The sequence below is a fragment of the Agelaius phoeniceus genome, chromosome 8 (genome assembly GCF_051311805.1).
Source record: "Agelaius phoeniceus isolate bAgePho1 chromosome 8, bAgePho1.hap1, whole genome shotgun sequence".
Classification (NCBI taxonomy): domain Eukaryota; kingdom Metazoa; phylum Chordata; class Aves; order Passeriformes; family Icteridae; genus Agelaius; species Agelaius phoeniceus.
Genome location: NC_135272.1, coordinates 9,667,159 through 9,688,587, shown reverse-complemented (window position 1 = coordinate 9,688,587; position 21,429 = coordinate 9,667,159). Strand labels below are relative to the sequence as shown.

General features: G+C 46.8%; 1 protein-coding gene across 1 annotated transcript; it reads left to right on the top strand.

Annotated features, from left to right (window-relative positions):
- Positions 1 to 1,640: 1,640 nt before the first annotated feature.
- TMCO1 (transmembrane and coiled-coil domains 1) lies at positions 1,641 to 21,338 on the top strand. The gene is made up of 7 exons (XM_054638157.2): positions 1,641 to 1,797; positions 2,702 to 2,779; positions 6,085 to 6,144; positions 9,745 to 9,791; positions 10,310 to 10,377; positions 13,886 to 14,030; positions 21,011 to 21,338. Exons 1-7 carry the CDS (start codon positions 1,728 to 1,730, stop codon positions 21,107 to 21,109), a joined length of 567 nt encoding a protein of 188 aa, XP_054494132.1. The 5' UTR covers positions 1,641 to 1,727; the 3' UTR covers positions 21,110 to 21,338.
- The last annotated feature ends 91 nt before the right edge of the window (positions 21,339 to 21,429 follow it).

Below are 21,429 nucleotides of genomic sequence, written 5' to 3'. Positions count from 1 at the left end.
TTGCCCTGATGTGGCAGGAGGTCCCCTGGACACGGTGCTGGGACTTTTCCCACCTCCCAGTGACGTCTGACACAGCCACCTGCACACAGGTGGCTCTCTGCTTTCCTTGTGTGCCTGTCCCCAGGCTCAGAGAGGTTGTTTGCTGTCTGAGCTCACACCTCACTCGCTGTCTTCTCCTCTTTCTGCATGCTGTGTTTAATTTAAGGGCGGTAGATTTTTTCCTTTCCCTGTTTTCCACTCCACTCTGCCCCTGTAATCCCACAGTGCACTTCTGTCACCAGCAGCAAACTGTTACGTAAGGACAGGCACAAACCTGCCCCTCCCTGCCTGCCCTGTTTCCTTTTCTGTATTTCTGCTTTCTAGGTCTCCTCACCCCATTACAACCCATGGGTTTGGTCTAGTTCTGCTGCTCCAGGTGTAATTGCTGGAGCCTCAATAAAAGTCAATTTGTCTGCCAAATCCTTGCTGTCATTGCACTGGCCTCATTAATGCACTTCATATGCCATATGCCATCCCTTCCATGAATATTTTACACACACAAGCAATGGGAGATTTGATTCCCTGTGAATCCCAGAATGCTGTACTCCTCTGCTGCCTGTACAAGGGGTGTGTAAGACAGCAACAGCACCTGGTAAAGGGCAGGCAGCAATATTCCTAAATATTTGATCCCAGAAAGTGCCTCCTGCTGAGATGCACTTACAGGCTGTTCACAGAATCACAGAATCCTAGAATGGTTTGGGTTGAAAGTGTGAAAAATGTGTATTTTATGATTGGCTTTTCACAAATATTAAAATGAATATGTGTTGTGTTAGAAAGTGATGCTGTATTAATTTTTTAGTAGTGTGTTAAATATAGTTTTAGGGTACAACATAAGGTTAAAATAGAAACTATGCTATGTAGGATACTTTTTTCCAAAAGAAAGGACTTGCAGTGAGAGAGCAGCCACAGAACACCTGAATCTTTCAGAGAATTTTTTTTTCCATTATCAGAATAAATGAACTTCTTCCTGCCTCGATCAGCCATGATGACATCATTAGGATTCAGAGGAAGAAGCTGACACTGACCAGTCAGAATCCTTTGCTTGAATGGAATTTCTGGATCATGTATGAGGTGTATGAATATGCAACAGGCTGTTGTTTTTAACGGTTAATCCTCTGTTAACGTGGGTCCTTTTTCGGGCTTATTTTGCCCAGAAAAAGGTACCTGGACCTCCGTAACTCTTTGTTTCTGTTGTCTTATATTGTTCTAATCCAAACTGTCCAAATTATCATTACTCTAATTATATTACTATTTTTATAACCATTTTATTACTACTAAACTTTTAAAAATTTAAAAACAAATGATTGGCGTTTTTCGCAATGGCCTTTTCCCACCGAACAGATTCTGTGAATCTGAATCGCGGCCCAGTGTGCGGGGCTGGGCCGGGCCGCGCCAAGCGCCGACCCCAGACCCCGCCATGACAACGAGCCGCCCTCACGTTACCGGAGGGCGGGGTCACCGCCGCTACCGGCAGATTGACAACCACCTCGCCCAATCAGAGCAGCGCCCGCCGCGCATTCCCCGCCCCTCGCCCTTTCCGTGGCTTCTCGCGGAGCCGGCGACGCCAGCCGGAAGTGCAGGTGGTCTCTTCCGGGCGTTGCTAAGCAACGAGGGACCTCAGCTTCCGGGTGGCGGGTGCACTTCCGGGTGCGCGGCGGCGTTGCCGGGTCGGGGGCGGCGGCAGCACCATGAGCACCATGTTCGCCGACACCCTCCTCATCGTGTTCATCTCCGTCTGCACCGCGCTGCTCGCCGAGGGTAAGCCGGGCGGGCCGCGGCCGGCAGCTCCCGGCAGCGGGGCAAGGGGAGGGAGGCTGTGGAACGGGGCTCGGGGTCAGCCGAGGCTCCTCACGGAGAGGGCGGCGGGGAATGGCCCCGGTCAGCGCTGAGCTGCGGTGCGGAGCGCTGGGAGCTGGGGCTGTTCTCTGCAGGAGGGAGGGAGGGAGGCAGGCTGTTGGAAGGTGAAAGGCGAAGGAGTGGTTCCTCCATAGCTGTTGTGGGAGGATATGAGAGAATCGCCTGGCCTGGCAGTGATGGTGATTTCAGCTGCTGGGAAAGGTTTTTATATGTCACTGGTTGAAACAGGGGCAGATTTGTAGGGAAGTGCTGCATAGGTGTCTTGTGGGGTAGTCACAAGTCCCAGGTCCCGTTTCTGGTGTTGTGCTGTATCCCTAAATCCCCTTTATAACCCCTATCCCCAAATTCATCCCACACCTGCAAAACAGGTTTATCAATACAAGTAAAAACTAAAAACCTGTTTTAGTTTTATACCTACAGCTCGTTTCATGGTTTATTTTCCACTTCCATTTTTCATGGAACTTGGAATGGGGGTTTGAGGGGAAGGGATGGTGTGGTTTGCTGGTGCTCCGTGCTCCCTTAGCTGGGTTCTAATGGGGTTAAAACTAAAAACTCGTTTCAGTTTTACACCTACAGCTCATTTCATGGTTTATTTTCCAGTTCCATTTCACATGGAACTTGGAATGGGGGTTTGAGGGGAAGGGATGGTGTGGTTTGCAGGTGCTCTGTGCTCCCTTGGCTGGGTTCTGACAGAACAGGGGTTTTGTAGACATAAAGTGTAATTGCTGCAGGGTTTGCTCCCTGCCACCAGCGTTGCTGCAGGAGGTTTTTCCCTGCCTGGCTCCTGGCTGAGTGTTTGTTTCAGGTATAACCTGGGTGCTGGTCTATCGCACAGACAAATACAAGAGGTTAAAGGCTGAAGTGGAAAAGCAGAGCAAGAAATGTAAGTACTCACCAGGGGCTTGTTTCTGTCCTTAATTCTGTTTTTTTGGGGTTTTTTTTTGCTGGAAGAAGCTCAGCCAAAGACCTTTTGCCTTGTGTAAATTGCCCCTCCTGTCTGAAATAAATGTCTGAAATACATTCAAAATGTCTGAAATGTTCAAAAATGCAATTGCTGCCTTTCGGGGGCGAAGAGGAGAATCTGAGGGCTGTAGAAAGAAAAAATTAGGGTTGAATAATGAATACCATGAGGAAAAACTATTTTATGTCAAGGTTAAAAGTGGTGATTGGTGGTGGGGGGTGAGTAAAGACAAAGCCATCATAAAAAGGTCTGAGCAATCAGCTCAAATTATCCTAATGTAAACTGGAAGCAAATATATTAGGAAACTTTAGGAAATAAGTTTATTTCACAGAGAGGAGGTATGGGAGGGGGTAAACAAAATGTGAGGGGAGAGGGGAGCTGAGGATGAGCAGTCAGAGAGAAATGGTGAACAGGAGCATGGAGTGTTTAAATGGACCTGTCTGTATCAGAAGCCAAATTTCAGATGAGAAATTCTGCCCAAGTTACAGCAGTGGGAGACATAAACAGCACAGGAGAGCTGGGGCCAAAGCAGAGCTGGTTTTACCTTACAGGTATCTCATGATGGTGTCAGTGCTCTTTAATGCTGGGAGAACAACATTATCACACACTGCTCTTTGCAGCCCAGCTTATTCCTCCTTCCCCTGGGCAGTCTGAACCCAGGAGTTGAAGTGCAGCCGTGTTTGTGTCACAGCTCCCACAGTTTTTGGGGCTTTTGTCACCACAGCAGGAGCAGATGGGGATTGCATCCCTGCCTGCCTCACTTGAATCCCACTGCTCCTGTGTGTGGGATGGAATGAGCCCCAGAAGAGCAACTTAGAGAAGGAGTTGAAAGCCAGCTGCAGATTTAGTGTCCTCTTGTGTTTGTGCTGCTCAGTTCCAAAAGCAGTTAGCAGGGCTTAATCTCTGGGGTTTAATGACTGCTGAAGGAGTTGAATGCTGTTTGCTTTTATAGCTCTCCTGGTGTCTAGGCTGTCATCTGTGAAGGGAGTGATGAAGGGTTCATGTGTCTCAATTAATTTCTGAGCTCCTTGTTTGATTCCCCACCCCCAACAACAACAACAAAAGAGGTGAAGCTGAATAAGGAGTCAGTAAAAATTCAGCTTTGCTTTTTTCCCTTCCCCTCTTGTGCTGAGGACAGCTGGCTGACCTGAGGGCTTACAGCTTGCCAAGTGGACCACTTGAGCCACACCTTTCAGCTGTTATCTAACACATCTGAAACAGGAAAAAACACATTGGAGACCTTTAAGCTCTCCCGTGAGAGCCCTAGCAGATCCTTAGGATTTGCAAAAACAAAGGGGCTGGGCAGTGTGCTTGAGCAGACATTGTTACTCCTTAATTTCATCTCTTCCTGTCCTCTCCTTCCTCGGGAGAGGCTCAGCCTGGCCTGAGGCTGCTGCAGGGATCGTTCTGGGTGAATGTAGGGCTAAATGGACAGGGCTGAAAGCTGTCCCTGGAATTCCTGATTTGTTGGTGTGGATGTTCCCACGGGCAGCCCTGAGGGAATTGGGGCTGGCAGCTCCTGGGGCTTGGCATGAGTTTTAACAGCACTGCCTAGAGTTTAGAGCTGGGGCTGTGGGGTGATGGGGTTTCCAGCTGGATTTGGCACAGGGAAGGTTTTGGAGACAGCATTCTGTGAGCCCTGGGTGCATTGTGACACCTCTCCAGTATTCCCTGGGGACACAAGCTCCCTGTTTCCCTCCCTGCCCACCAGAGATCCTCTTGTTCCTTGGGAAAAGCAATTGTTTCTCACTCTGTTGCCATGGAGGGATGATGTTGAGGTGACTAGTCTGGGCTGATGAGATTTTCTGAGCAGTTGTGACTGACTCACAGGCGTTTCTAAGGCAGCTCTACAGATCCTGGTGTGGCTTGGAAGGTTGGCTGCCTTCATTTCCCCTGGGCTGTGCAAGCAGGGCTGTGCTGAGCTGGTGCTCCACCAGGGAGGGCAGCCCCAGCACTCTGGGGTCTGTGAGCTCACAGTGACCCAGGCTCTTGGTTTGGGATATGTTGTGACCGTGTTCACAGGGGTCTGAGGATGAGGGAACAGATGAGGATCTGACTCCATGTTTCAGAAGGCTGATTTATTATTTTATCATATCTATTATATTAAAACTATACTAAAAGAATAGCAGAAAGGATTTCATCAGAAAGCTAGCTAAGAATAGAATAGCAAAGAATGATAACAAAGGTTTGTGGCTTGGACTCTCTGTCTGAGCCAGCTGACTGTGATTGGCCATTAATTAGAAACAACCACATGAGCCCAATCCCAGATGCACCTGTTGCATTCCACAGCAGCAGATAACCATTGGTTACATTTTGTTCCTGAGGCCTCTCAGCTTCTCAGGAGGAAAAATCCTAAGGAAAGGATTTTTTATAAAAGATGTCTGTGACAGATATGGTACCTGCACTTTGCATAAATACAGAGTTTAAAGTAAAAAAGGATGTTAGACCATGGTCATGCTTCATCATCCTTGCTTTCTGGAGTACTCTATCTTGAATGCAAATGTCTCTTGCTTCCTGGAAAAGCCCTTTTTGCTGTGCCAGAACCTCCTCTGCAGCACATTTGCTGTGTTCCCATGTCCCTTTGCTGGCTCTGCTGCCCTGCCTTGCTGCAGTGGTGGTTGGTGGCAGGTGCTCAGTGCATGTCTCATGTGGGGTTTTAGTACCTTTGACCTTAGGCTTCTGCTTTAAAATATTGGAAATGCTTCAGTGCTAATGAATTGAAGAATGGAGAGGCTGTGGCTGCCTGCTTGGACAGCATTTCCCCTGAGAATGCCTGCCTGTGAAGAAGGGATGTAGGAGAACACAGACTTTCCTGTATTCTGCTTCCCACTGCAGATAATCAGGAGCAGAGCTTGCCACAAAGCTCTTTTCATCCCACTTGCTGAATCAAAAGTACTGTCTGATACTAATGACAAATCAGCAAGGGTGGCTTGAGCCAAATTTGTCCCCAGACTGCTCAGTCCACAGTGCCATGGGCTCTTGACAGAGTTCAAAATTAACCCTTTAAATATATTTGTATCTTGTCCAGGGTTTTGAATTTTTTTTTTTTTAATAAAGTGATTGGTGTAGGTAGTTGATAACTTCTTGATTCTGAACATGTTCTCAGTCCTACTTAGCTGCTTTTTGTGCCCCTGTTCTGCAGAGGACTAAAATGTTCTGTTTGGTGTGTGGAAAAGGTGTGGTGGTATCACTGTGCAGAAATGATGGAGTATCTTTTCATTTTGCAGTGGAAAAGAAGAAGGAAACCATAACTGAATCAGCAGGCCGACAGCAGAAAAAGAAGATAGGTAAGACTGGCACCTCAGGAATGGTGGAGAGTTGAGAAACTGATGGAAGTGATTATCCTTTCCTTCCTTTCAAGACTATTTCTTCATTTGCCTTACTCTTCCAAGCAGGAGACAGCCAGCCTCCTGATGGTTTTGGTCAGATCACTGGGAGGAGCAGCAGCTCTTGCTGAGCTCCCTGACTTTTTCTCCCATCTTAGCCCTGATATCTATGGCTGTTACTAACTTCAGCTGTCAAAGCTCTTTGCTGCAGTGCATGGCACCTTGCTGTAGCTGTAGAACTCAAATTGTGATTTTTTTTCCCCCCTTCATTTGAACACTTTAGAGCTGAAGATGTTCATGTTAACTATAACCATGCTTAGATTAATTTCAATCTTGATAAATCAGTTTTGCTCAGTTTTGGGCAGTGATTTATTTTTCCATTCTTTTTCATTGTCAGTAAGCTGAATTCTTTCTGGGTTAGGGTAACTCTTTAAGTACTGAACTGAGCAAGAACAAGGTAAAGAATTTAAAGTTTTTAGGAGGATCTGCCATCTGCAGGACTCACAACGTGCAGCAAAGCTCAGTTAAGTTATTACAGAGATCGTGGCAGGAACATTTTTGAGAGCTCCTGGGAGTTGGTTTCCTCATTCCTCTGTAACACCAGGTAGCTGGATTAGTCATTTGATCTGTACAAAGCTTGGAAATTATAAACACATCTTCAAACAGCTCTTCCTAGGTAGAAAACCTGTTGTCGTTAGATTCCTGAAGGGACAGGAGCCAAAATGCTTCCTCTTGTGCATTTCAGTTCTTAATCTTGACTAATCCCTGCGTGGGATGAGCACTGCTTGGTGGAAAAGGCAGCTTTGAAAGTGACCATATGCACCAACTGCAGATAACATTAAATAAAGAAAGGGTGACAATGACTTTTTTGCAGGGCACCATCCGAGCTGTGTTCCTAGCAGACAATATTTGACTTGTGCTTGGACTAAACCAATAAACAGTAGAATCTGAGGGCTTCAGATGCTCCACCAGTTTTTATACACTGAAATAATCTTGTTTTGCAGATGGAAAACAAAGCACAAAGGGACAAAGATCAGAACTTAGGAAACGACCACTGATTTTGTTTGCTGTGATGCTTGCTGGCCAAGCCTAAGATTCTGACAATGATTTTTTTTTCTCATTTTTTTAACAAGTGCTTCATAACTTCAGTATTTCATTTGTGTTCAGGCAAAGATGAATTCTTGGTGTTCCTGAAAAATCAGACCCTGAATGTCACACTGGACTTCCAGAAAATGACTCAGGGCTGTTCAGTTGAAATCTCTGATCTCAGTAACTTACTGGATGTCAAATCATTCTGCAAGATGGGGCATTGTTGTCACAGCAAATCTACTTGTCCTGGAGTTCTTCCAAGTTCTACCATTTTAGTTAACAAAAAGTAAATATTGAGCTGAGGCTTTATGGATAAGTAGCAGCTGTGGTACAGACCTGCCTCAGTTGCCATCTGTTCTGCACACAGAATAAGACAGGAGGTGTGTGGATGATACTACTTGGTTTCATAAGGCATGAATCATGCCTGTGCACAAGGAGGTAGGGGGAAAGTAGCTTGGGAAGGCTTAATTTGGTGTTTCCTACTTAAAAGCCTTTATTTTAAACTCTAAAATGAATGGATTGTCACATTTTGTCTAAATCACCTTGGGCACTGCTGGAACAGGACACCTTTAGCACTGGTGTAGCCTTCTGTCATTTCAGTTTAAAGGGATGATGTGTTACTTTAAACCTTGCTGCTGCTTTCTGTGTCCATGTGCTTCTGGAAGAAAGGACAGTGACATTCCCAGGAGTGCACACAAGTGCTGGATGGACAGAAAACTAAAACAAAATAAAAACCCCCAGTCCTGGCAAATCTCTATCCCTGTATCCTCATGGTTTGTGTTCCAATGAGCAGAGTAAGATGATTTTGGACTCCAGGGAGCTGCTTGGAAACCCAGTCCTCTTTCTCTGTGCCTTTTCCCAGCTGTAAACTACCCAGCAAAGTGCTCAACAGGCTGTTGATGTGTGATTTGGGGAGGAATAGAGCAATAAGTTGGTAGATCAGCCAGAACATACTCATTTTGAATCTGTAGAAATAGGTGAGAGCCAGGTCAGGTATACTGAGCAATCAGAGCTGTGTTCTTTCCTCCCTGTAACCTTTAGCCCACCTAAATAGATGGTTAATTATGCAGCAGAGGGGAAAAAACAAGTATTTGTGCCAAATGTGATTCCTGAAGAGCTGGCCTGTGCTTGCTGAAATGTCCCAGGACACAACTTTCTACCTTGCTCAGGAAACAGGTGTCTGAAAGGTTCCTGCCAGAGGGGATGGCTTGTGGTTAGGAGCAAGTGGAAATAGCAAAGAGCCTTCTGAGGAATTGGTAGGGGTGCTGCTGTTGCTTTTCATAACAGTATCTGTGAACCCCTGTGCTTAGCAGGGGCTTGGGAGAGAAATTTTGGAATTTCTGAGCTGTGGTACTGAAAGTTTCTGATACTGAAAGTTTCTGGTGCTGAAATTTCAGTGGGGATCCCTCAAAGTTCCCATGCTGGATAGGCCTTGGCAGTCCTTCTGCATCCTCCCCTCTTCACTGATGCTGTTCTTTGGGTATTCCCTCATTGTCTACATCCTTACTTCAGCTGGCTGTTGCTTCCCAGCCCTGGCTGCCCCTCTGGATCCATCCAAATTCTCTGGATCCCTCAAAATTCCCATGCTGGATAGGCCTTGGCAGTCCTTCTGCATCCCCCCCTCTTCACTGATGCTGTTCTTTGGGTATTCCCTCATTATCCACATCCTTACTTCAGCTGGCTGTTGCTTCCCAGCCCCTCTGGATCCATCCAAAGCATGATGGGGATGTGGGACAGGAAAGGTGACAGATAGTGGATGATGCTGAAGGCCAGAGCAGCCCTCCAGTGAGAGTCATGGAAAATGCCCTCTTGAAAATCTGAGTGTCTTTGAAGTCTGTGGTGATTTAAGGACAGACTCAATTTCCATAATATTTCCTGCAAAGCACAGTAATACACTCATTACTGAATTTCATGTAGGAAATCTGTTTCCTCTTTGGAGAATCTCCTAGGTGTGAGAAGAGTGCAAAATTCATTATTAAGACCAGCAGGATTTTGACATTGCTGAGGTGCAGCTCCCAGCTCTGTGCGTGGTTTTCCCTTTGGAAACCTCCAGAAGGAAATCCTCACTTATTCAATATATTTATGATGGTGTGCAGCAAATGGATCACTGCTCCCTTTGGGACCTGTGGTAGAGGGGCACTGTTTTTGTTTCCTGGCAGCAGTGCTCATGCTCCTGTGTGAGTTGGTTGAGTTAGCAAATCTCACATTGGGTGCATTTCTTTCAGAAGTGCTGAATGTGTGATTCCAGCCGCCTCCTCTCTTTGTGCCTGACTTGCTGCATGTTGCTGTGCTGGAGAAGCAGTTGGCTCTGTGGAGTTTTTCACTTTCTACTGTCTGGCAAAGAGAGCTGGAGTTGATTTTGGAAGTGTTATTTGTTTGGAGAGCCAAAGAGGTTAAGTTTTCCTGGAAATGAAAACACTCTGGTTTCTAGGTTGACATAACTGATTATAACTGTTGGTTTTGTCTTTCCAGAGAGACAAGAAGAGAAACTGAAGAATAACAACAGGGACTTGTCAATGGTATGAACATTTAAAGCCAGTTCCCAGCTGCTGGAGACTTCAGTCAGTTTCCCAACAGAAAGACTTTGTTCAATTGGCAAACAAAGCTGCCTTTCCTCTGGAAAGATCCTTCTGGATTTTCTCTAATAACTTGAGATTTTAGTTTGAGCCACAGAGTTACTGCCTCATCTCATGCCAAACCTTAGCTATTTTCATCTTTATAGGTTTCCATGACGTTTTTCAATGTAGAATTAATTTTTGTGGCTCCCTCTAACTTTGGTCATTGCAATGATCCCTTGCTGGGATGCCCTGGGAATCCCCCTGGTGCGTTTTATAGGATTAAGGAAAAAATAAAACCAGCCTGTGCAAGGTGACTGGACAATTCTTGAGCACTTTCTGGTTTTGTCTCCCTGCAGCATCACTTCCCATCAGTCTCCTGGGGGCTTCTCCAGTCATTTCCAAAGCCTGTTTATAAGAGTGTGAGACTGTAATACCTCAGTGTGGGCCTGTTTTAAATCTCTCTGACTTTCTGCTTGCAGGTTCGGATGAAATCCATGTTTGCCATTGGCTTCTGCTTCACTGCCTTGATGGGAATGTTCAACTCCATGTAAGTATCAGCTTCCTGCATTGTTTCCTGAAATTTTTATGGTGAACATATTTTCCACCTTCCCTTCATCACTTGAAGTGTTGACAGTGACATTGTCCAGGCAAGAACCACAAATAAATAAATAAATGGATTCATATTTCCTCTGAAGAAGTGGTAGTTTGGTCATCACATACACTTTCTGCTCTAAAGGGAACATTGAGTACTGAGCACAGCCAAACTGAACAAATTGCATTCAGTCTAGACACAGCTTTAATATCTTTTCTGCATGGGAATATCCTGATTAGGGCGAGTTTGGTGCATGTCAAGCAAACATCTTCAGTCTTCAGCTGCTTTGGCTTTGCTGTGATGGTGTGACCAAAGAGTGTTCTTGCAAACAAAACTGGGTCAGCTCCCTTGCCCTTAGAAATGAGCTGTAATTGCAGAGTTTGTTGTTGCCCTACTTGAGGAAATCAGAGTCCAGATATAAACAGGTCCAGGCATAGGCTCCAAGCTTAATTTATTTTAAAAGTGTCCTGGGAAGGGTGTAGTTAAAAAAACAAACAGACAAGAAACCCCACACTGGTTTGCACAGTTATAGACAGCTTTGTTTCAAATATGCAAATCTGAAAGGCTGTGCTTGGCTTTTAAAACTTGATTCAATTGAAATATGAACTGTTGGCTGTTAATTCTGAAGATGACATGAATATTGTTAGGATAACCTTTAGGAGGCTGCTTGATATCTGGGAAATATCCTTGCCCTGCAAACAGGAATTTACATTCTTGGGCACCAAAGCCTTTGGCTTCTCTGCTGGCAGTCCCCAGGATACAGTCAATTGTTATTTTACTGGAGATCTGTGGGTGGATAAATTGCAAACATGGGGTAACATAGTAACAGAAGTGCCACTGTGTGGATCCTTTATTTATTCAGCTTAGTCAGACTTCAGCATTCTGAGCAGAGCAAAGCAGCCCAGCACTGGGGGATTTTAAAATTTGGGTTCAGTCTTGAGTCAGTGATGTTTTATTTCACTGCAGGGCTGGAGGTGCATCATGAGCAATGAGGGCTCTGAGGGAGCATTTGTAGGGTTGCACTTGAGACCTCCATGTGCTTGCCTTGCTCTTTGGGTACAATACAAACACCAACACCTGCCCCGAAAGTAGACTGAAAAACAAACTAAAAATGCTTTACCCCACTGTGCCCTCTTTCCTAGAGGGGGAAGAGGCAGTTCCTCTGAGCATTCTGTGACTAACAAGTGCTACAGAATTGTAAGTTTGTTAAAAACTTTAGGAAGGGGTTGATTTGGGTTAAATTCCATATTGTTCCTCCTTCCATAGATATTAAAAAAAAAGAAAAAAGGTAGAAGAAACCAATAAACTTCTACTAAGTTTACTTGTCTTGTTCCTCTTTTGAGGATTCCTGCCCACAGAGACCATGCTGCTGAGCAGATGATGTCAGCCTTGGGGCCTATCTTTTATTTAACTGCCTCTTTCCTTAGAGGCAATCTGAGCAGCAGGAGTATCCATGGAGGCACTTGTGGGTGTGGCAGGAAAGGGAGGAAAAGGGTGGCTGACACCTGCAATGGCTGTGGCCACGTTTGCTGCTTTTCCTGTTCTTGAATGAGTTCATGGCTGTTGGGGAAAGAAGGAGTAGGAATTGTGTGGAAGCAGCACCCTTTGGACAGGTACTGTGCAGATGCTGCTCTTCTGCCTGAGCACCTCATTTGCCCCCTTGGCCAAACTGGAAATCACTGGGATGGTTTCCCCTGTCATTCCTGGAGTGCCAGCAGTGCTGGGGCAGCAGGTTGGAAGTGCCAGCAAGGCTGGTTTAAACCCAAAGAGCAGAATGCTGTGCTCAGGATAAACAGCTGAGGGACTCTTGTGGTTTAAAAGGTTCATTATGGCAGTGAGATTCTGCAGCAGCAGTGGCCTCCAAGCCACCAGGGATTTCAACTGGGGCACAAATTACCTTCTGTGTGTCTCAATTTTCTCTTGCCAGGAACTTTTTAATGCAATCACTCCCCTGCCTTACTCTAAGAGTTGTGCATTCTGGTGCCTCTTAATAACTGTGAAAACCTGCTGGAATTCAAAGCAGGTACCTGAGGGTGCTACTGCTGAAGTACTTGTCATTCTCCCAGCAGGAATAACGCAGAATTTGAAGCCACTGGGGGATGTTGCAGGGAGATAAACATCCGTTCTGAGCTCTTTTGCCAAAGTGCCTGTGAGATGTAAACAAAGTTGGCGTGTGTTTGAGCCGTGGCTGTGTGAATGCATCTCCACAGGAAAGAAAGCTCATTTAGGATCTCTTGAAACAAGAAACACCTGTTCAAAAATCAGCACATGCAGAGAAAATAACATCCAAATATGCACATGCTGATGAGGCATCATACACATCTACATCAAAAGATTGGGTTGACTGGTCTGGCTTGGGAGAAATCTTTGCTAACTGGCCAAAATTCACACTCTGCCTGATGCCCTGGAATGTGGGCCTGGAGGGATTCCAGGAGCAGGATATGTGCTGGGAATATGCAGTATCATCCTGCCCCTGCACTGCCTTCATCTCCACAGACAAACTGGGGCTATCAAGTGTTCCTTGATGGCTCTCCTGTGCATCCTGAGGAGCACAGCTGCCCCAGGGAAGGAAAAAGTGTCTTTGATTTATGCTGTGGTTTAAAAAATGCTGTTTTGCTTGAAGCAGAGGGTCTGTCTTGTTGCAGTAACTGCAGTACAGCAGGGTGACAGTCGTTCATCTTTTATTGAAGTGCTGACTGTGCTCTGAGAAATGATCTGCTAAATCTGACTTGGAAATAAAATGCACCAGAAAACTGCAAAACACTGAGATTTCATGAACCAGCAGCTTGTCCAGTTGATCACTTAAATCACTAGGAAACACTTTGATTATGGTAAAAGTGTTCCTGAGGGAATCCTACCCTGTGGAGGGCTTGGAGAGAGAGATGTCTTTATCCTCCTGGTGTGACCGTGTTCACAGGGGTCTCAGGTTGAGGGAAGAGACAAGGATTTGACTCCATGTTTCAGAAGGTTTGATTTATTATTTTATGATATATATTACATTAAAACTACACTAAAAGAATAGAAGAAATTATTTCATCAGAAGGCTAGCTAAGAATAGACTAGGCAAGAATGATAACAAAGGCTCTGTCTCAGACTCTCTGTCCGAGCCAGCTGGGCAATTCCTGTGGTTAATTCTAATTGATTGGCCATTAATTAGAAACATCCAACATGGGCCAATCAAAAATCTACTTGTTGCATTCCACAGCAGCAGATAATCAATGTTTACATTTTGTTCTTGAGGCTTCTCAGCTTCTCAAGAGGAAAAATCTTAAAGAAAGGGTTTTTCATAGAAGATGTCTGTGACACTCCTTGGTGCAGTGTGTGGAGAGGGGCTGGAGAAGGCAGCAAGGCCTTCCCTGTGGTCTTACCTGCTGTGCTGGCCTGTTGAAGATGCTCACTTGTTCTCGCCATATCCCAAAGCTCCTTGCTGTCTCCAGGGGTGATGCAGTGCTCTCTTTTGCAGATTTGATGGCCGAGTGGTGGCAAAGCTTCCATTTATCCCCCTCTCGTACATCCAAGGTCTCTCCCACCGCAACCTCCTGGGTGAGGATTACACTGACTGCTCCTTCATCTTCCTCTACATTCTCTGCACCATGTCAATCAGACAGGTGAGTACACTTTCCCTGGAGCAGGGAAGGCATATATCTCCATCCAGGAAGAGGAGTAGTGCACGTGTAATCTTGGATCTGTGTGTGGTTTCTGTGTTTGTCTTCATTCCTGTGCCTCATATTCAAAGCAGTTCTAGGTTGGGATCATTAAAATCGCTGTCCTGGATGGGTCTGGAAGATTGGCTGGAGACTTGCACCAGGGCTGTGGGACACAGTTGGCAGAAATGGATTCCTGGCCTGTGTGATAACTTTTTTATCCCAACAAGTTATCCATACCAAGAGATTGTCTCCATCAGAAGCTGATCTAAATCCTGCTCCTTAGTAATTATAACTTTTACAGCAATATGTGCATCTTTACAAACAGCAGCATCTTTAGGGGAAACTTTCTAGGTGGCTTGCAGCTCTATAAAAGTTTCAGCAGTCCATAAAGTTGCTAGAAAAGTGAGGAAAGAGTTAAAGCTGCTCTTTTGGGTTTGTCCTTCCTATTTTTGCTGGCTGCCTGATTTTTTTCAGAATTTTAAGAACTGTACCTTTGGTGTCAGGTCTCTCCCAGCATTAGGGATGTGGCACAGAGAGGGGGTCTGGTATGGTAGCCAAGAGCAGGCTCCACAGAGCTCTCCAGCAAAGCTCCATAGTCCCCCCTTTTGGAAGAGGATGAGGATAAGGGACCTGTTCATGAAGGTTCACTGGCAGCTCAAGTGGCAGAATGGCTGGGGAGGACAGGAGGGCTTTCTCACTGCAACAGGAAGTCTGTTTTGTTTTCCACTTTCCCCACAGGGTGTTTGGGATAGGTTAATATACTCTGGATGAATGCTGGTGCAAGTAGCTGCAAATTACCTTCCCTTCTGTATTCATATTTCCCTTTTCTTTGATCCACTTCCTGAATTCTTGCTGCTTTTCTCCTTAACCCCCTTGTTGCATTTCCTCAGGGGTGCCAAGGAAACTCAGACTAAGGGACTTAGACTTAAATCAGATCAGCAAAGGGAGGTGGTGTGTAATGCCAGGAGTTGGGCTGAGCTTGATGGAGCAGCTCCTTGACAGAGTTCCTTTAGTCACAAAGTGCATTCTGGATGGAATTCCCCATAGCCCTTTGTACTGGGCTTGTGCTGAAATGGATCCCAGATCCCTGTGCAAAAGCAGATAATGAATTGCAGAATCATTTATGCTGAAAGGAACATCTGGGGGTTCATCTGGGCACCCCTCACCCCAAGCAGACCCAGCTTCACCAAAGGGCAGGCAGGGGCTTCCTCACTGCCTTTGCTGCAGGACAAATTTTCACTTCCCAGTGGCTAGAAAAGGGTTTTCTGCTTTGAAAGCACTGAGACATACTGAGCTCTTAAGTTAACCTTCCAGAATTCTGGAATTCTGGTCTGATGCTGTTCCTTCAGGCAATCTTGGCTGGTGCTGCTCTGTGTTCTCAGTTACATGGAAAGTCCTTTCTTTTCAGTGTTGCAGATTATGATTTGGGTTGATCGGGGAATTCTCTTTCTAAAAAATCCCTCATTTGTTTTGTCCAAAAATATAATTCCTGTGGTTAATTCTAATGCTGGGTATTTCCTGATGTCTTATATGATGAAATTTGTGGGCACCATGAACTAAGGGGCAGAAATGCCAAGCTCTTTGCAGTGGGTTGAGCTTTCCATGAAACTTCTGGGAAAAAAATTGCCCTTGTGCTTGAGAGTTCCTTATGATATCCCTGTGGAGGAGGAGGAGAGTGAGTTTATTGCTCTGGAGAAGGGTGTGAGACTGCAATCTGCATAGTGCTGCATTATCTACGTGATCATGGTTAACAATTCCTGCACTTCTCCAGCTGTCAGGCAGCTCAGCTCCTTCCTCCTGGCTGCTCCAGGGAAGGGCAGGGACACCTCAGTTTGCACAAGAGGTCAGAACTGAAGCTGTGATTGCTGCTGGCATCCTGCTCTTGGCTTTATTGCCATTTGAAAGAACCTAGGTGATAACAGCATTGGGAAGAGCAGAGCTGTGACAGGCTGGGGGAGAGGGCAAGAAAGTAATTAAGGGCTTAAAATGGTGCCAGAGACTTGCACTTCGTGCTTTCACTGACCTTGGAGGTTAAGGCTTTGTGAGCCTTTGTATTTCACTGTGTGCAGAAGGGGAAATCTTGCCAGGTTGGCTTTGAAACAGGTGCTGGCCCAGGGGAAGACAAGTGGTGGTGTGGGAGTTGGTGTCTGGCTTGATGCAGCTGACACACAAGGAGGAGTGCAGGTGTACCAAAATCAGGGAAAAGGTTGTGAACAAAGAAAGGAGGCCACAGTCCCTCAGTCATTCTTTAAATCCTGGAGCTGCCTGTGAAACCATCAAAGACAGGGAAGAGAGATGTTCCTGTGGAGCTCAGAGGTAGAGCAGGAACTCGGGTGTGTGTGAAAAAACAGCAACCTGGTGGGAAATGCAGGGGAGGCTGCCTGGGCGGTGATTAAAGTGACATTAGTGGGACAGGCAGGAGCAGCATCAGGGACTCTCTTCATGTGGGGGTGAGAAACTCTTCAAACACTGACTGGGAAGCTTTGCTGCCTGTGACCTGGCCAGCATCTCCCAAAATAGTCACCTCGCCGTGAGTAACTTCCTTTGCGCTGTTCCCAGCTCTCCCTGGCACGTAAATCCTGTCCCCCAGTTCCTCCTGCCTTCCTGTTTGGAGAGAGGAGGGCTGCTGGGAGAGGCCTTCCAAGGGTCCTTGAGCTGTTGGGTTTTCAGCTGGGAAAGTCTGCTCTTGGGCTGGGTGGGAGCTGCAGTGTCAGGGTTACATCCTCTGTGGCTGCTCCTGGTTCTGAGCTCCCAGCCTTCACCTGTGCTGGTTGGGAACAGGGATGTGCTGCTGTTCCTGGGCTGTTTGCTGCTCCTCACTTCCTTTTCACACACATCTGAACTGTAGATTAGGCTGCTTCTCACCAAAATGTATTCCCAGTGGGAAGGGGAGCCAGCAGTTATCCCTGCTGCCAGGACTGTGCTTTCCCACAGAGCCTGGTCCTAGGGCAGGGAGCTGCTTGCTGCCTTGTCTGAGGTCCCTTCTGGGTTTGAAGACCACAGCAGGAGCAGGTCCCCAGGAGTAGCAGCATCTGCAAAGTACCTGTCCAAAGGGTGCTGCTTTGGGAATACATTTTAGTGAGAAGCAAAAAAAAAATCACCAAAAATCACCAAATGTGGGAAGGGGAGCCAGCAGTTATCCCTGCTGCCAGGACTGTGCTTTCCCACAGAGCCTGGTCCTAGGGCAGGGAGCTGCTTGCTGCCTTGTCCAAGGTCCCTTCTGGGTTTGAAGACCACAGCAGGAGCAGCTCCTGTGCTTCCTGCAGTCATTTGAGGGAAGATCAGAAGAGCTCAGATGAGGGATTTGGATCCCTAAATATTTACTCTTCCCTTCTTGCTCCTGAGGGTGATGATCATGCTAGTGTTGGAAGCAGGTTCTGCAGATTTCCTTGTCCAGCATGGCCCACAGCAGACAGGACAAGGTTTCTGCTGGACCCTGCCCCATCTTTGGTGTCTCCAGGTGTAGATTTCAGGATTGCTGTCCAGCAAAACGTGCTTTGGAGCTGGTGTGTGATGCCTTCTGCCTTCCAGAGCAGGGGGAGACTGCATGGAAGGGTAATGCTGGACAGTGTCTGTAATCTGGAATTCAGACAGACGACTTTAGCACCTCTTTCTCCCTGCTAGAAGGAACGGGGAGGAGGCAGTGCACGCTTCCTTGGTGCCATGGATCCCTGCTGGATCTCTGCTCCGCGGGTGAGCCGCTGGAGGCTGACAGGACGCGGCTCCTGCTGGCTCTGCAGCACCCTCTGGTGTGCTTGCTCTGCCCCTTGGCTGCTCCTTTCTGTCCGTGCCTTGATCCAGGAAGCACTGCGGGGAACCAGAGCAAGGAGTTAATGCTCTCATACACATTCAGTTGCTGAACATCAACCAGTGGCTGGTTTATGTATGCCATGGGCTAAACGTGATGTAATTCCTCTTCTTCTGTTCCTTGTGTGTGGGTTGAAGTCTTCCTTTTCATAATCTCCAGCTGAAATGAATCTCGATTTTATCTTATTTTAGCTACTGCGGAATTGCAAAACTATCTGCTTCTCCCCCCCCATTTCTTCCCCCCCATTTCTTCCCCCCCATTTCTTCCCCCCCCTTTTTTCCCCCCCTTTTCCCCCCCCTTTCCCCCCCTTTCCCCCTCCTTTTCCCCACCCCTTTTTCCCCACCCCTTTTTCCCCACCCCTTTTCCCCCACCCCTTTTCCCCTTTTTCCCCCCCTTTTTCCCCCCCTTTTTCCCCCCCTTTTTCCCCCCCATTTTCCCCCCCATTTTCCCCCCCCATTTTCCCCCCCCATTTTCCCCCCCCATTTTCCCCCCCATTTTCCCCCCCATTTTTCCCCCCATTTCCCCCCCATTTCCCCCCTTTTTTTCCCCCTTTCCCCCCCATTTTCCCCCCATTTTTCCCCTTTTTTCCCCCTTTCCCCCCATTTTGTTCCTTCCTCCCCCTTCCCCCCCTTTTTCCCCCCCTTTTTCCCCCCCTTTTTCCCCCCCTTTTTCCCCCCCTTTTCCCCCCCCATTTTTCCCCCCCCATTTTTCCCCCCCCATTTTTCCCCCCCCATTTTTCCCCCCCATTTTTCCCCCCCTTTTCCCCCCATTTCCCCCCCCATTTCCCCCCCTTTTTTTCCCCCTTTTCCCCCCCATTTTCCCCCCATTTTTCCCCTTTTTTCCCCCTTTCCCCCCCTTTTTGTTCCTTCCCCCCTTCCTTCCTCCCCCTTCTTCCCCCCCTTCCCTCCTCCCTTTTCCCCCCTCCTTTTTTCCCACCGTTCTTCCCCCCCCCTTTTTTTTCCTTTTCCTCCCCTTTTTTCCCCCTTTTTCTTCTTTAGTTCATTCTCCTTCCATGATAAATAAGCTCAAGAGCTCTGTGCCTTGCTGTCTGACCTTTCCTGACAGTTATTTTGGAGAGGACACTCAGGTTTGAAGAGAATCCTTCCTCTTTTTGTTGTCTTGATAGCCAGCCCTCAGGTGGTGACACAAGGAGGACACAGTTGTTTTCTTCTTTCCCCTGTGTCTCACTGCAGGAGCAGCATCTTGAGCTTGACTCCCTTACAGTGAAGGATGAAACTGAAAGAACTGAGGGCTCTTTGTAGTTGCACTGTTGTGAAATTTAAAAGAAATTTCACAAAAATCAAGAAAAACATTCACATTTAAATATTTTGCTGTGATTTTTTTTTTTTTGCTTATGCCTGGCTCTGCTAATTAGCTCTTCCCCTGTTTGTTGTTTTCCACTGGAACACCCTGCTCAGATGCAGATGAGGTCATCCCAATAGTCAGGTTTTGGGGTTTGCTCCATATGTCCTGTTATCCTGCACGTCTCCAGTGCCCCATTGTTCTGTGTGCACAGCAATTAACAGGCATTCATGTTAATTCTGGGCCTAAGCTCCTGACTTGCACTTGGCACATGCTCTGGTTGCCATGCTGCTGTCCCAAATTCCAGCTGCATTAGGAGACTCCAGCTCCCATGGCCAGCACCAGCAGTGCTTTCTGGAATTTGGGAAAACCCAGGGCTGCAGAGTCTGCCCATGAGCACTGCTGGGAACCTGCACTGCAGTTAAATTGCAATGGTATTTTATGGAAATAGGGTGTGTAAAGACAGCTGACTGTGGGGTGTGTAGCTGAAAATGGGAAAGAATCATTGTCCAAAATATGGATTTGGTGTTCAGGGGCTTTTGTTGGGCTTTTGTGGGGAAGAATGGCCCAGCCATTCTTGTCTGGCTCCATGCTGAGCTGCTTGAGCACATAGGAAGAGAGGTTCAATATATGATGGATTTAGACTATGTGGGTAAGAACCTGAATCTGCTGAAACAAGTGGGGAGGTTTTACTTGTGCTGCTGGAGAGAGTCCAGCAGAGGCCACAGAGATGATTTGGGGTCTGGAACATCTCTAAAGAGGAGAGACTACAGGAGCTGGGCCTATTTAGTCCAAAGAGAAGACTGAGAGAGAATCTTATCACGTGAATATCTCAAAGGTGGGTTTCAAGAGGATGGTGCCAAAACTCTTCAGTGGTGCCCAGCAATAGGATGAGGAGCAGTGGCCATGAACTAAACAAGTTCCACCTCAGTGTGAGGAAGAAATTCTTTCAATGAGGGTGGCAGAGCACTGGAACAGCTGCCTAGGGAGGGTGTGGAGTCTCCCTCTCCAGAGACATTCCAAACCCACCTGGATGTGTTCCTGTCACCTGCTCCAGGTGACCCTGCCTTGGCTGGGGGTATTGGACTGGATGATGTCCAGAGGTTCCTTCCAACCCCAGATGTTCTGTGAGCAGAGTCAGGATTTCTTGCTCTTTGTTTCCCTTGCTGTGAAAAATGTGTATTTATCATTGGCTTTTCATGAATATTCAAATGAATATTATATGTGTTATGTTGGAAAGTGATGCTGTATTAATTCTCTTAAGGAGTGTGTTAAATATAGTTTTAGGTTATAACATAAGGTTAAAATAGAAACTATGCTATGTAGGATACCTTTTTTCTAAAGAAAGGACTTGCACTGAGACAGCAGCCACAGGACCCCTGAATCTTTCAGAGAAAGAGAATTTATTGCTCCATTATCAGAAGAAATGAACTTCTTCCTGCCTGGCTCAGCCATGCTGACACCATTAGGATTCAGAGGGAGAATTTGACACTGACCAGTCAGAATCCTTTGTTTGAATGAAATTTATACATCATGTACCAGGTGTATGAATATGTAACAGGCTATTTTTTTAGGGGTTAATCCTCTGTTAACGTGGGTCCTTTTTTGGGCTTATTTTGCCCAGAAAAAGGTACCTGGACATCTGTAACGCTTTGTTTCTATTGCCTCATTGTTCTCATCCAAATTATCCAAATTATTATTACTCTAATTATATTACTATTTTTATAACCATTTCATTACCATTAAACTTTTAAAATTTTAAAACCTAGTGGCTGGCGTTTTTCACACTTGCCACCCTCTGACCTGCCATGCTCTCTCGTTGCTCCTGCAGAACATCCAGAAGATGCTCGGCCTTGCTCCCTCCCGGGCTGCCACCAAGCAGGCAGGAGGCTTCCTTGGCCCCCCACCTCAGGCAGGGAAGTTCTCCTGAAGCACAGCCCTCACGGGAAGCCTGGCCAGTGCCACAAGCCTGCATTGGGGAGGTGACAACAGGGATTCTGCACCAGGCATCACCCGTCTGAACCCCGGCTATGCAGTATTGACGCCATCATCCATTCCGAGGGTTCCACCAGCAGTTGTTCGTTCATCCAACCAAGAAACTTCTCTCGGAAGATAACGCGACCTTTGTTTCTGAGTAATAAACGGCATGGGCATGTTAATTTATGTTAAGAACGTCTCTTAATTGGGTGCTGGGGATCGGGCCCGGCTGCCTGGCGAGCGGCACGCCCCGGGCGGGGCGGGCCCTGACGG

Bases quoted from the DNA above. Each gene is read 5' to 3' on its own strand.
- TMCO1 (XM_054638157.2), top strand. From the start codon at position 1,728: ATGAGCACCATGTTCGCCGACACCCTCCTCATCGTGTTCATCTCCGTC. The intron at 1,798-2,701 runs GTAAGCCGGGCG...TGTTTGTTTCAG, and splicing joins CACCGCGCTGCTCGCCGAGG to GTATAACCTGGGTGCTGGTC. The intron at 9,792-10,309 runs GTATGAACATTT...TTCTGCTTGCAG, and splicing joins ACAACAGGGACTTGTCAATG to GTTCGGATGAAATCCATGTT.